General features: G+C 43.5%; 1 protein-coding gene across 3 annotated transcripts in view; it reads right to left on the bottom strand.

The window, feature by feature from the left end:
• The window catches only part of LOC311128999 (nck-associated protein 1-like), a 71,993-nt gene that overhangs the window by 28,661 nt on the left and 29,210 nt on the right, over positions 1–14,122 (bottom strand). For all 3 annotated transcript variants that reach the window (XM_084161232.1, XM_084161233.1, XM_084161234.1), the window contains exons 16-17: positions 10,884–11,029; positions 7,759–7,891 (exon numbers count right to left, since the gene is read on the bottom strand). In XM_084161232.1, coding sequence (XP_084017358.1) covers positions 7,759–7,891; positions 10,884–11,029 — 279 coding nt within the window. The remainder of the gene's footprint in view (positions 1–7,758; positions 7,892–10,883; positions 11,030–14,122) is intronic.

Raw genomic sequence — 14,122 nt, 5'->3', positions numbered from 1 at the left:
CTATATTTTTCATAGCTGTCTATTTACCACCACAAACCAATGCTGGCATTAAGATTGCACTGAATGAGTTGTACAAGGCCATAAATCAACAGGAAAACGCTCATCCAGATGCAGCGCTCCTAGTGGCCGGGGACTTTAATGCAGGGAAACTTAAATCCGTTCTACCTAATTTCTACCAGCATGTTAAATGTGCAACCAGAGAAAAAAAAAAAAAAAAACTCTAGACCACCTTTACTCCACACACAGAGACGCATACAAAGCTCTCCCTCGCCCTCCATTTGGCAAATCTGACCATAACTCTATCCTCCTGATTCCTGCTTATAAGCAAAAACTAAAGCAGGAAGCACCAGTGACTCGGTTAATAAAAAAGTGGTCAGATGACGCAGATGCTAAGCTACAGGACTGTTTTGCTAGCACAGACTGGAACATGTTCCGGGATTCTTCAGACAGCATTGATGAGTACACCACATCAGTCACTGGCTTCATCAATAAGTGCATCGATGATGTCGTCCCCACAGTGACCGTACGTACATACCCCAACCAGAAGCCATGGATTACAGGAAACATCCGCACTGAGCTAAAGGGTAGAGCTGCCGCTTTCAAGGAACGGGACACTAACCCGGACGCTTATAAGAAATCCCGCTATGACCTCCGACGAACCATCAAACAGGCAAAGAGTCAATACAGGACTAAGATTGAATCGTACTACACTGGCTCTGACGCTCGTCGGATGTGGCAGGGCTTGAAAACTATTACAGACTACAAAGGGAAGCACAGCCGCGAGCTGCCCAGTGACACAAGCCTACCAGACGAGCTAAACCACTTCTATGCTCGCTTCGAGGCAAGCAACACTGAAGCATGCATGAGAGCACCAGCTGTTCCGGATGACTATGTGATCACGCTCTCCGTAGCCGATGTGAGTAAGACTTTTAAGCAGGTCAACATTCACAAGGCCGCAGGGCCAGACGGATTACCAGGACGTGTACTCCGAGCATGTGCTGACCAACTGGCAAGTGTCTTCACTGACATTTTCTTCATGACTGAGTCTGTAATACCAACATGTTTCAAGCAGACCACCATAGTCCCCGTGCCCAAGGACTCTAAGATAACCTGCCTAAATGACTACCGACCCGTAGCATTGACGTCTGTAGCCATGAAGTGCTTTGAAAGGCTGGTCATGGCTCACATCAACAGCATTATCCCAGAAACCCTAGACCCACTCCAATTTGCATACCGCCCCAACAGATCCACAGATGATGCAATCTCTATTGCACTCCACACTGCCCTTTCCCACCTGGACAAGAGGAACACCTACGTGAGAATGCTATTCATTGACTACAGCTCAGCATTCAACACCATAGTGCCCTCTAAGCTCATCACTAAGCTAAGGATCCTGGGACTAAACACCTCCCTCTGCAACTGGATCCTGGACTTCCTGACGGGCCGCCCCCAGGTGGTAAGGGTAGGTAACAACACATCTGCCAAGCTGATCCTCAACACGGGGGCCCCTCAGGGGTGCATGCTCAGTCCCCTCCTGTACTCTCTGTTCACCCATGACTGCATGGCCAGGCACGACTCCAACACCATCATTAAGTTTGCCGACGACACAACAGTGGCAGGCCTGATCACCGACAACGATGAGACAGCCTATAGGGAGGAGGTCAGAGACCTGGCCGTGTGGTGCCAGGACAACAACCTCTCCCTCAACGTGACCAAGACAAAGGAGATGATTGTGGACTACAGGAAAAAAAAGAGGACTGAGCACGCCCCCATTCTCATCGACGGGGCTGTAGTGGAACAGGTTGAGAGCTTCAAGTTCCTTGGTGTCCACATCACCAACGAACTATCATGGTCCAAACACACCAAGACAGTTGTGAAGAGGGCACGACAAAGCCTATTCCCCCTCAGGAGACTGAAAAGATTTGGCATGGGTCCTCAGATCCTCAAAAAATTCTACAGCTGCACCATCGAGAGCATCCTGACTGGTTGCATCACCGCCTGGTATGGCAACTGCTTGGCCTCCGACCGCAAGGCACTACAGAGGGTAGTGCGTACGGCCCAGTACATCACTGGGGCCAAGCTTCCTGCCATCCAGGACCTCTATACCAGGCGGTGTCAGAGGAAGGCCCTCAAAATTGTCAAAGACTCCAGACACCCTAGTCATAGAGTGTTCTCTCTGCTACCGCACGGCAAGCGGTACCGGAGTGCCAAGTCTAGGTCCAAAAGACTTCTCAACAGCTTCTACCCCCAAGCCATAAGACTCCTGAACAGCTAATCATGGCTACCCGGACTATTTGCACTGCCCCCCCACCCCATCCTTTTTACGCTGCTGCTACTCTGTTAAGTATTTATGCATAGTCACTTTAACTCTACCCACATGTACATATTACCTCAACTACCTCAACTAGCCGGTGCCCCTGCACATTGACTCTGCAACGGTACCCCCCTGTATATATAGCCTCCCTACTGTCACTTTATTTTACTTCTGCTCTTTTTTCTCAACACTTTTTTTGTTGTTGTTTTATTTTTACTTTTTTTGTTAAAAATAAATGCACTGTTGGTTAAGGGCTGTAAGTAAGCATTTCACTGTAATGTCTGCACCTGTTGTATTCGGCGCATGTGACCAATACAATGATTTGATTTGGACAGATACTCCAATCTCCGCTGTGGAGCTTTGCAGCTCCTTCAGGGTTATCTTTGGTCTCTTTGTTGCCTCTCTGATTAATGCCCTCCTTGCCTGGTCCGTTAGTTTTGGTGGGCGGCCCTCTCTTGGCAGGTTTGTTGTGGTGCCATATTCTTTCCATTTTTTAATAATGGATTTTAAATGGTGCTCCGTGGGATGTTCAAAGTTTCTGATATTTTTTATAACCCAACCCTGATCTGTACTTCTCCACAACTTTGTCCCTGACCTGTTTGGAGAGCTCCTTGGTCTTCATGGTGCCGCTTGCTTGGTGGTGCCCCTTGCTTAGTGGTGTTGCAGACTCTGGGGCCTTTCAGAACAGGTGTATATATACTGAGATCATGTGACAGATCATGTGACACTTAGATTGCACACAGGTGGACTTTATTTAACTAATTATGTGACTTCTGAAGGTAATTGGTTGCACCAGATCTTAATTAGGGGTTTCATAGCAAAGGCGTGAACACATATGCATGCACACACCACTTTTCCGTTATTCATTTTTTCAAATTTTTTGAAACAAGTTTTTTTTTCATTTCACTTCACCAATTTGGACTATTTTGTGTATGTCCATTACATGAAATCCAAACAAAAATATATTTAAATTACAGGTTGTAATACAACAAAACAGGAAAAACATCAAGGGGGATGAATACATTTGCAAGGCACTATGTTAGTAATCGTTGCTTGATGCCCCATTGCTGGTGAGCTTGCAAAGTAAACGGTTCATATTCTTGATCACCAAAACATTATGTCAATCATCTCTCCCTAAAATTTGACGCTTGTGCTGCACCCGATCCTATAGCTGTACAGCAAATCAACAATCTGTTCACTAGCTCAGTGGTTTTCAAACTTTTTGGCCTGCGCAGCCCAAAAAGGAGTGGTTCAAAGCTTGCGACCCTCGTGCACACACCTGCACACAGGGCAAACACGCTCGCACAATAACCTGTCATTACAGCCATAAACGGTGATGCATTTTCAAAACGCAAGATACAGAAATAAACTGCGTTTTACATTTTGAGCTGAAAGTCATTCATGTTAGCGGTCAATATCAACTAGGGATATCATGTCTCATTGTCACTTCTCTGGAGCAAGCAGGATCAAACGGCCTACCTGTATGCTAGGAGGTTGCAGGATCGGATGGAAAGCAACCTTTTTCTTACTCACAAATATCGTAATTACTTCTCCAGAATGTTACGTCTTCATCCTATAACTATTGAAGGTAGTGCGATGTTACAACTATCTTTAGACATTTAGCCAGTACCACCATTGAGGTATACGATTATAAACCACCCAAACTAGACCTATCTGAAATTTGAAAATTATCAATGAAATCACCAGGTAGCCTATTGTTGTGGCACATATGTGTCCGTAGCAGATTGCTAAACGGTACTTTTGTATGGATAATATTAATGTAGGTAGGCTACTCTCTTTTTGCCAGGTAAAAATCGGGGGAAAATTAAACAAGCGCTTTCTGGTCACTAATCTGGATATGTGCGCCTGCCTTTGCGCGCCAATGCTGGTGACTGGTCAACAGTTAAGACGCACAACATTTTGGTTCTGAAGCACAGATTAGATGTTTTTGAAACAAGAATTTGGTCCAATGCCGTAGGCTAACGTTTCTGACCAGATCGAATAAGCAAAGGTATAAATATAAAATACAAACGGTATGTACAGTGGGGAGAACAAGTATTTGATACACTGCCGATTTTGCAGGTTTTCCTACTTACAAAGCATGTAGAGGTCTGTAATTTTTATCATAGGTACACTTCAACTGTGAGAGACGGAATATAAAACAAAAATCCAGAAAATCACATTGTATGATTTTTATGTAATTAATTTGCATTTTATTGCATGACATAAGTATTTGATCACCTACCAACCAGTAAGAATTCCAGCTCTCACAGACCTGTTAGTTTTTCTTTAAGAAGCCCTCCTGTTCTCCACTCATTACCTGTATTAACTGCACCTGTTTGAACTCGTTACCTGTATAAAAGACACCTGTCCACACACTCAATCAAACAGACTCCAACCTCTCCACAATGGCCAAGAACAGAGAGCTGTGTAAGGACATGAGGGATAAAATTGTAGACCTGCACAAGGCTGGGATGGGCTACAGGACAATAGGCAAGCAGCTTGGTGAGAAGGCAACAACTGTTGGTGCAATTATTAGAAAATGGAAGAAGTTCAAGATGACGGTCAATCACCCTCGGTCTGGGGCTCCATGCAAGATCTCACCTCGTGGGGCATCAATGATCATGAGGAAGGTGAGGGATCAGCCCAGAACTACACGGCAGGACCTGGTCAATGACCTGAAGAGAGCTGGGACCACAGTCTCAAAGAAAACCATTAGTAACACACTACGCCGTCATGGATTAAAATCCTGCAGCGCACGCAAGGTCCCCCTGCTCAAGCCAGCGCATTTCCAGGCCCGTCTGAAGTTTGCCAATGACCATCTGGATGATCCAGAGGAGGAATGGGAGAAGGTCATGTGGTCTGATGAGACAAAAATATAGCTTTTTGGTCTAAACTCCACTCGCCGTGTTTGGAGGAAGAAAAAGGATGAGTACAACCCCAAGAACACCATCCCAACCGTGAACCATGGAGGTGGAAACATCATTCTTTGGGGATGCTTTTCTGCAAAGGGGACAGGACGACTGCACCGTATTGAGGGGAGGATGGATGGGGCCATGTATCGCGAGATCTTGGCCAACAACCTCCTTCCCTCAGTAAGAGCATTGAAGATGGGTCGTGGCTGGGTCTTCCAGCATGACCACGACCCGAAACACACAGCCAGGGCAACTAAGGAGTGGCTCCGTAAGAAGCATCTCAAGGTCCTGGAGTGGCCTAGCCAGTCTCCAGACCTGAACCCAATAGAAAATCTTTGGAGGGAGCTGAAAGTCCGTATTGCCCAGCGACAGCCCCGAAACCTGAAGGTCTGTATGGAGGAGTGGGCCAAAATCCCTGCTGCAGTGTGTGCAAACCTGGTCAAGACCTACAGGAAACGTATGATCTCTGTAATTGCAAACAAAGGTTTCTGTACCAAATATTAAGTTCTGCTTTTCTGATGTATCAAATACTTATGTCATGCAATAAAATGCAAATGAATTACTTAAAAATCATACAATGTGATTTTCTGGATTTTTGTTTTAGATTCCGTCTCTCACAGTTGAAGTGTACCTATGATAAAAATTACAGACCTCTACATGCTTTGTAAGTAGGAAAACCTGCAAAATCGGCAGTGTATCAAATACTTGTTCTCCCCACTGTATGTGGCCTATTCAAATATGTATGAAGAATATATATTTTTCCCCATTCAGTTTCACACTCACAACCCCCCCCCCCAAAACCTTCTCACTGTGCTAGCTCAGCCAACCTGTGTTGATTGACAGTTTGCTGGTTCAATCAGAGGGCCTAGTGTGCGTTTCACTAGCCAATCAGTTATTTTTTGCAATTACGATACGGTCCCTGGCTGCGTGTAGAGCAATCCACGGAGACTCTGTGCCACAAAATGAGTGACAAGTCGTTACAAAACCTGCCCAGATAATTTTAAGTCATCAGTCTCAAGTCAAAGTCGAGTTCTGAGTCTTGAGGCTCCAAGTCCAAGTCAAGTCTCAAGTTATTCTATTTTCTATCAAGCCGAGTCACAAGTCATCAAATTTGTGACTCGAGTCAGACTCACACCACTGATAAGCCCTGGTCAAAGATTGTGCACTACATATGGAATAGGGTGCCATTTGGGATGCAACCTTTTTACTGTTACTATAAACCACTGTAAAATGTTCTGTGCAAGATGGAAATATTCTTGGAAACATTTAATGCTTTTCCAACATAAATAAAGTTTGCAGCTGCCTAAAGCTATGAGGAGTGGACATAGGAAGAGGGAACATTTTGAAGACACGCTGAGAGAGGGACTTTTGTGAAATCCAATCCTTCTCTGGCTCAATAAATCTATTTTATTTCTCTAAGTGCACTCAGACAGCTCCTAAGCAAAAGGCCCTCCTTTGACCACTCTGCTCGGCCACATGAGAACGCCCATTGTGTCACTTCTTTTGGTACTGTTTGTCAAACAATTAGGAGCGAAAATATGCCTTATTTACCAAACTAAATGGATATTGGGCTCCATGCTTGGCAGGAACAAACATGAATGTGCCTGGCGTATTTCAGCGGAGAGGGAAACAGAAATCTGTTGTGTAGGCTGTGTGTGCGGAGGGCTTCCACATCCCCCCTGGGAGTAGCTGGTAGCTGCACCAGTGTATGGTTCAACTACAGATTTAATAAATCATGCTTTTCAGCCCTTTACTTCTCAGTACACATCCGGGTACACGGACCACAGCGCTGGACGCTTCGTTACACAACATTCCACAACCCCAGAAAATGTGCAGTTACTTTCCTGATTCTCTGTATGACTCCATCCTGCTGCTGTGGAAGGAGACATAGGCTATATCCCAAATGGCACCCTATTCCCTATATAGTTCGCTACTTCTGACCAGAGCCCATAGGTGTCTGGCCAAAAGCTGTGGTCAAAAGTAGTGCACTATATAGGGAATAGTGTGCCATTTGGGATGCTGCCATGGGCCCAAGCAGCACTGAGACGGAGCTGAAGGAGACTTTCCCAGCCTGTGTGAGACATCCTGTGAAATGTCCTGTTTCTCTGAGACTAGCAGTCCCCCTAAGAGCTACAAAACTAATGAGAGAGATGAGTCCAAATGGAATAGGCTGCTACTGTACCAATAGATTTTACTTAAGATTAAAGCTCTTGGAAAGACATCTAAAAAACATACAAAAACGTCAATCTTTACATTACATGTATTATACATAAACATGTCAGGTGCCATTACATGTATTTTATGTATTCGTTTATTTAAACTAGGAAAGACCCTTAAGTACCTCTTGACATTCAACTAGGGAAGAACTTTAAAAACATATTCTGCAAGGGCGACCTGATCAATTGAATATGAGTTATGTTGAAAATACGTTTGTTTAACAAATCTCAGAGTGACCCGCCAGACCTTAGTGATGCTTACTGTGATGTTTTGTGAGACAGTGGTAACATCATATCTCAGTGGGACACTCACCTCCTCAGGACAGAGCTCATGGGTGCAGCTCATGAAGTGGGTACAGAGCAGAGGGAAGGAGATGGAGTGACGAGACTGGGAGGGTAGCTCCAAACACTGCTGGAACATCTTCTCAAATGCACGACTGTAAAAGCTATCAGAGGGGAGAGAGAGAGAGGAAGAGAGGAGAGGAATAGAAAGAGGAAAGCATGAGCTGCAAACTTCGTCAAACATCCATCTGGTACAATCATATCTAAATCTGTCCAACCCTCTCCTGTCCTGTCTCTACCGAACAAAGAAAAAGAACATAACAAAACCCCTAACAGACAGTTACCATGGGGTTTTAGAGAATGAGTGATGGCTATATAGCCTATTACCTTTTACTATGTTTTAACTGAATATGGAGTCTGAGGTAAATCTCCCACTTGAACACTGCACCTTTGATCCAATCTATTTGTATTGATGTTGTGTCTTCCGGTGTTGCTGTTTTTACTTTTATGTACATTTGATGTGTTTTTATTAGTATTTTACTTTTTCAATGAAATTGCCCAGCAATGGCTCTAAATAACTCTGAATTCATTATTTTAGGAGATTTGAAGTGGGACATGCTTACATCTGACTCTTTTAAAGAACTGTGTGACTCTCTGGAAGCTAATCAAATCAGTGTCAGGTTCTAATGTATCCTCTGGCCTTCCTGACCATTTAATGATGGATTCTAATGAAGTGAAGGATAAAGCCAATATTGTAGGGTTTTTTAACAAGCACTTCATATCTGCTGGTTCAGTTTTTGATAATGGTGGGGGCCAGGCCTCTAATGTAAGCTCTGTTACAGTAAACTATGATATAGGCCCTCATGTGAACCATTTTAACTAAGCTGAGGTCTATAAAGCACTAAAGGCAGTAGACACTAAAAAGTATTCAGGTCCAGACAACCTGGATCTCTACCTCTTAAAGATAGCAGCTGGTATTATTACTGAACCTGTGGCTCACATTTTCAACTTGAGTCTCTTGACCAATTCCATTCCCAGCATTTGGAAATCAGCTAATAACGATCGTCCTATCTCCAAACTCCCTATCCTGGCCAAAGTCTATGAATCCCTAGTGAACTCAAAGTTAAAAAACGTCTTAATTGAAAATAACATACTGAGCGGGGTTCAGTCTGGCTTTAGATCGGGGCACAGCACCACAACTGCAGCTATGGCAGTGGCAAATTACATCATAAATGCACTTGATAATAAAGCAACATTGTGCTGCTCTGTTTGCTGATTTATCAAAGACATTTGATTCAGTTGACCATGAATTGTTGCTAGCTAGACTCAGTAACATTGGTCTCAGTGAAGGGGCAGTGAATTGGTTTAGGAACTATCTTTCTGACAGAACACAATGTGTATATGCTGACAAATACAAGTCTAGCTTTCTTGAGATTAATTGAGGTGTGCCCCAGGGTTCCATTTTCGCTCCTGTGTTGTTCTCAATTTGTATTAATGATTTGGGAAATGGGGTGCAACCAGCAAAGTTGTATCTATATGCAGTTGATAGTCATATATTAATGTTCTCCTTCTCTGGTTCAGGCTGTTGAAGAGCTTCAGACTGCTTTTAATTCACTGCAGGCCTTCCTTTATGGTCTCAAACCGGTCTTGAATGTACAAAAAACTATATTTATGACCTTTACCAGAGCTCGCACTCAGCCAGAGAAGGTTAGCATTGTCACATCTGGTGGCTTATCCATTGAAAAAGTGTCATCCTACAAATACCTAGGTATATAGTTGGATGACAAGTTGTCCTTTAAAGTTCATATGGATAATCTTGTGAGGAAACTTATATTGAAATTGGGGTTTTATTTTTCGTAATAAAGCTTGCTTCCCACTTATGGCTAGAAAGAAGCTTGTTCAGGCCACTTTTCTCTCTGTAATTGATTATGGTGACTTGTTGTATATGCATGCAGCCTCCTCTGTCTTACAGAAACTGGACTCGGTTAATCATGTATTCTTGCGCTTTTATTACAAATGCCAAGTCACTCACCCACCATTGGCACCTTGTACCAAATGGTGGGTTGGACCTCACTTTATATGCACAGAAAGCTACATTTGTATGTGTTCATCTACAAAGCCCTTTTGGGTAAACTCCCTCTTTACCTCTGTAGTCTGGTCTCCTTCACCACCAGCAGTTACCATACCCGGTCTGCTAGGTGGTTGCTACTGTAGTCTGGTCTCCTTCACCACCAGCAGTTACCATACCCGGTCTGCTAGGTGGTTGCTACTGTAGTCTGGTCTCCTTCACCACCAGCAGTTACCATACCCGGTCTGCTAGGTGGTTGCTACTGTAGTCTGGTCTCCTTCACCACCAGCGGTTACCATACCCGGTCTGCTAGGTGGTTGCTACTGTAGTCTGGTCTCCTTCACCACCAGCGGTTACCATGCCCGGTCTGCTAGGTTGTTGCTACTGTAGTCTGGTCTCCTTCACCACCAGCGGTTACCATACCCGGTCTGCTAGGTGGTTGCTACTGTAGTCTGGTCTCCTTCACCACCAGCGGTTACCATACCCGGTCTGCTAGGTGGTTGCTACTTAAAGTCCCCAGGACATTTACAGTATTAGGCAAGACTGCCTTCTTGTCTAGTGCACCAGAGGCATGGAATAGTCTACAATCCATGCTTCATCTAGATATATGTTAGTGCCACTGAATGAATAAATTTTTTTTGATTGAAGACTCTGTTACAGAGGAGTGTAAATGCTTATTTTAGGCTGGATCATGTTGTTGAATTGTATTGTATTGTTGTATGTTTTAATTCTGTAATGCATTGATTGTTGCTGCCTTCTTGGCCAGGTCTCCCTTGAAAAAGAGACTCTCGGTCTCAATGGGTTTTTCCTGGTGAAATAAAAGGTTAAATAAAAAAAGTTTTTCTAAATAGGAATCTGAATCCAGAAGATGGAGAGTCTATATAACCTAATACCTTTTACTGTTTTAAACGGCTGTGTAACTGAACATGGAGGTAAATGGAAATGTAGACCCCTACCAGAATAGGCCCTGCTACAAACTAGCATCTTGTCCAGGGAGTGTACTTGTACATCAAGCTGCCTCACGCTACGGAAACAGGAGATATGCTCCTGCCCTTTGGGCTGTTCTAGCTCAGACAAGGTTTACTTACCAGAATATGGAGAGGTCAGATGTCTCCACCAGCATCTCCACCAGGGAATCCACCATCTTGGTGTGGAATATAATGGTATTCATCATCTTGCCCAGCTCACGGTGGTCTGCGATGCCCAGAGAAGCCTTGGACACGCTGGTATAGGCCTAACCAAGAGATAAACAAGGCATTATTGGTATAGGCCTAACCAGGGGAAAACAAAACGTATTAACAGTTCACAATTCTTTACTCATGTATGTAATGTTGTCTACAGCTGTAGCGGCTTTATATCTATTTTATTTGTCAAATATATCAAAATCAACACATTTTTGGTATCATGCAGTTTGAAGTCTTTCAAATAATAGTTTTCCTATTAGTAGCGTTCCTTTGCCACGTTCCCAAAAACTCCCTCTTTCCTAAGAATGAAAGAAAAGGCTGATCCGATTTGAATTTGGAAGTCAGTGGGAGTCTGGAAGGAAAGTGTGGTTGGATGAGTTACCATATCATTGTGTTGCTACCATGTTGTTGTCATGTGGTGTTGCTACCATGCTGTGTTGTCATGTGTTTCTGCCATGCTATGCTGTTGTCTTAGGTCTCTCTTTATGTAGTGTTGTGGTGTCTCTTTTGTCGTGATGTGTGTTTTGTCCTATATTTTTTTATCCCAGCCCCGTCCCCGCACAAGGCCTTTTGCCTTTTGGTAGGCCGTCATTGTAAATAAGAATTTGTTCTTAATTAACTGACTTGCCTAGTTAAATAAAGGTTAAATACAAAAATAACAAATAAACATCCAAGGAAGGATTTCTGGGAAGACGTCCGTGTTAACTTGATACTGCTGATACTGACAATGGGCAAACAACACAATTTCTTCCCAAAGCATATGGTATCAAACCAAGACTGTATGCAAAACAGATTCTCTCTGGTGTCTCTGCAGAGTTCAAGACATTGCTTTCTTTGATCGTCGAGATCTTCAGAAGGAAAACGGCTACAGTTCTGAAACTGCGTCCCAAATGGCACCCTATTCACATAGTGCACTACATTTGACCAGAGCCCTATGGCGCAATATGTAGGGAATAGGGTGTAATTTGGGACACACAACAAGAGCAGTGAAACATCTGCGTTACCAGGGTACAACTAGGCCTTAGAGAATCAATCTGAGAGTCCAAAAATAAAGCGTGAAATCCTTCAAGGAAAGAAGTGATCGTGAGCTACACAAGTGTGAGAAAATGCAGCGAGAGTGTTAACTCGAACATGTTCCGCTGATTTTCAACATCTCTAAATGCCTGCCAACTAAAAGAGCATTCGATGCCAACCTGGTACCACAGCCACATAAAGACATTTAGAAGGTGCTAAACTCACACAACCACCTATGGTTCAAACATCTGAGCAAGGACAACATATAGAAAAATTAGGCAAGGGCAAAACTTAAAGATGATTGAAATTCAAGGCCTATTTCGAAACGTTAAAGTGCTGTTGCATGATGATCACGGTGCCATTGTCAGAAAAGAATTGGAAAACAGCACCGTGGAGAAAAGAGACATGACAAGAGAGAAAGAGAGGGAGAGAAAGAGAGAGGGTTAGGGTTTCTCTTCCCTCAATCCAGTCCAACTGTGGCTCAACATCTGCTAGTTGGAGATATATCATGACATGATGCAAGACTCAGTTTAGATTACAATCACTAACATGACCTTTCTGTGGTAATGGCAGCTTGTGTTTCTCATCCAACACGTTCACTTAATGGATCAGACAAACAACAATAGTTTCCAAAGTAAAACGATGAGAGATTTAAAGAAAATAAAGAAAAGTACTTGATAGATAGAAAGAACATTGATATGGCTTATGACAAGGTCTGTGTCTGCCATAGTTCTGTAACTGCTCACATGGCTTGTGGGTTATGTGGTTGACATGCAGCTCGGAGGAGAAGAGAGCACATGTGGTATAACCTTTAGAAGCAGTGTTCTTGATGCTTGTGGAACAGACAGGTTTAGGTTCTGAGCCAAACATGAAGCTTTCAGGACCATCTTGATGAATTCGGATTATTCGCTGACATATTCTTATTTACAACCATCTATTTTTAGGGATCACAGTGGCACCTGAATATGTAGATACAGGCATATACAGTATATACAGTATAGCTGTTCATATATTTGTCAGCTGTTCTTGTACATACTGAACACAAAAACACAGTGAATAAACCAACATCCTGCTTCTTGTAATCTGAGCAGTTCTGTTTTTGCTATCATAGTGTTAAGAGGCCGGCTATGAAGGGTGTAGAGCAGCCAGTTGAAAAACCATGAGACTTGAGAAAATAGTTGTTCAGCTGTGTTGGGAAAACAGTCCACAGTCCACGCATGGAAGCTTTTCTCTTTTCCCCTTGCCTGCCGACTAAACGGAGAAACTTTTCCAAGTTGAAGCATTTCTTGCCGAGACCCTGAGCTAAGATCAAACAACATCTCAGAGGGAGTTGAGTGGGACGGTGCGTCACAAATGGCACCCAATTCCCTATGTAGTGCACTACTTTTGACCAGGGCCTAAAGACCTAACTCAAAAGGGCCCTGGTCAAAAGTAATGTGAATAGGGCGCCATTTGGGACGCATCCTAAAAATCCATCTGAGTTGAGGGCTGGGCGAATCGGAAGGCAGCAAAACGGCGAGCCGACCAACGGGTCAGGGAGAGTGATGTGGGTCCCTGGCAGCAGGGGTGGTTGTGATGATCTCAGCAGAGTACTGAGGAGTCAAGCGTGATTGAGAGAGCGAAAGAGAGCGAGAGAGCTCAACTCAACCACACTTGAAAATAATATGCCATTTCTCTTTTCTGGGGTGAGTTGTGATTTATTTGGGACAGGATAAAAGGCATGCAACGATTTAAAAAAATACTGCTTCAAAGAAGATTATTTATTGTCATTCATTCCTAAATTCATTTTTAAGAAATGGTCAGGGAATGGGGCCCAGAATCTATCCTCCAATATCCAGAAGTCATTTTCCCTGAGAGCATGGACATTTATTTTTCATCACTTTTCAATAACATGTCCATCATGAACATGAATAAAAAAATTAAACTGATGTCTTTATTATGTATAGACATTTGTCACTAATGACAGACAGAGCGTACTCCTCTTCCTCACAGTATTTCAGGGCAGATTTTTTCTATTACTGTTAAATTAATTAATGTGCGGTGGGGCTTCTCACACAGAACAGAGCTCTGAGCCTGTATTCACAAAGCGTCTTAGAGTAGGAGTGCGGATCTAGGATCAGGTCCCCCTC

Source organism: Coregonus lavaretus, assembly GCF_964263955.1.
Source record: "Coregonus lavaretus genome assembly, chromosome: 5".
NCBI classification, from domain to species: domain Eukaryota; kingdom Metazoa; phylum Chordata; class Actinopteri; order Salmoniformes; family Salmonidae; genus Coregonus; species Coregonus lavaretus.
Note: the sequence above shows the minus strand (reverse complement) of the source record. Positions and strands in the feature narration are given on the sequence as shown.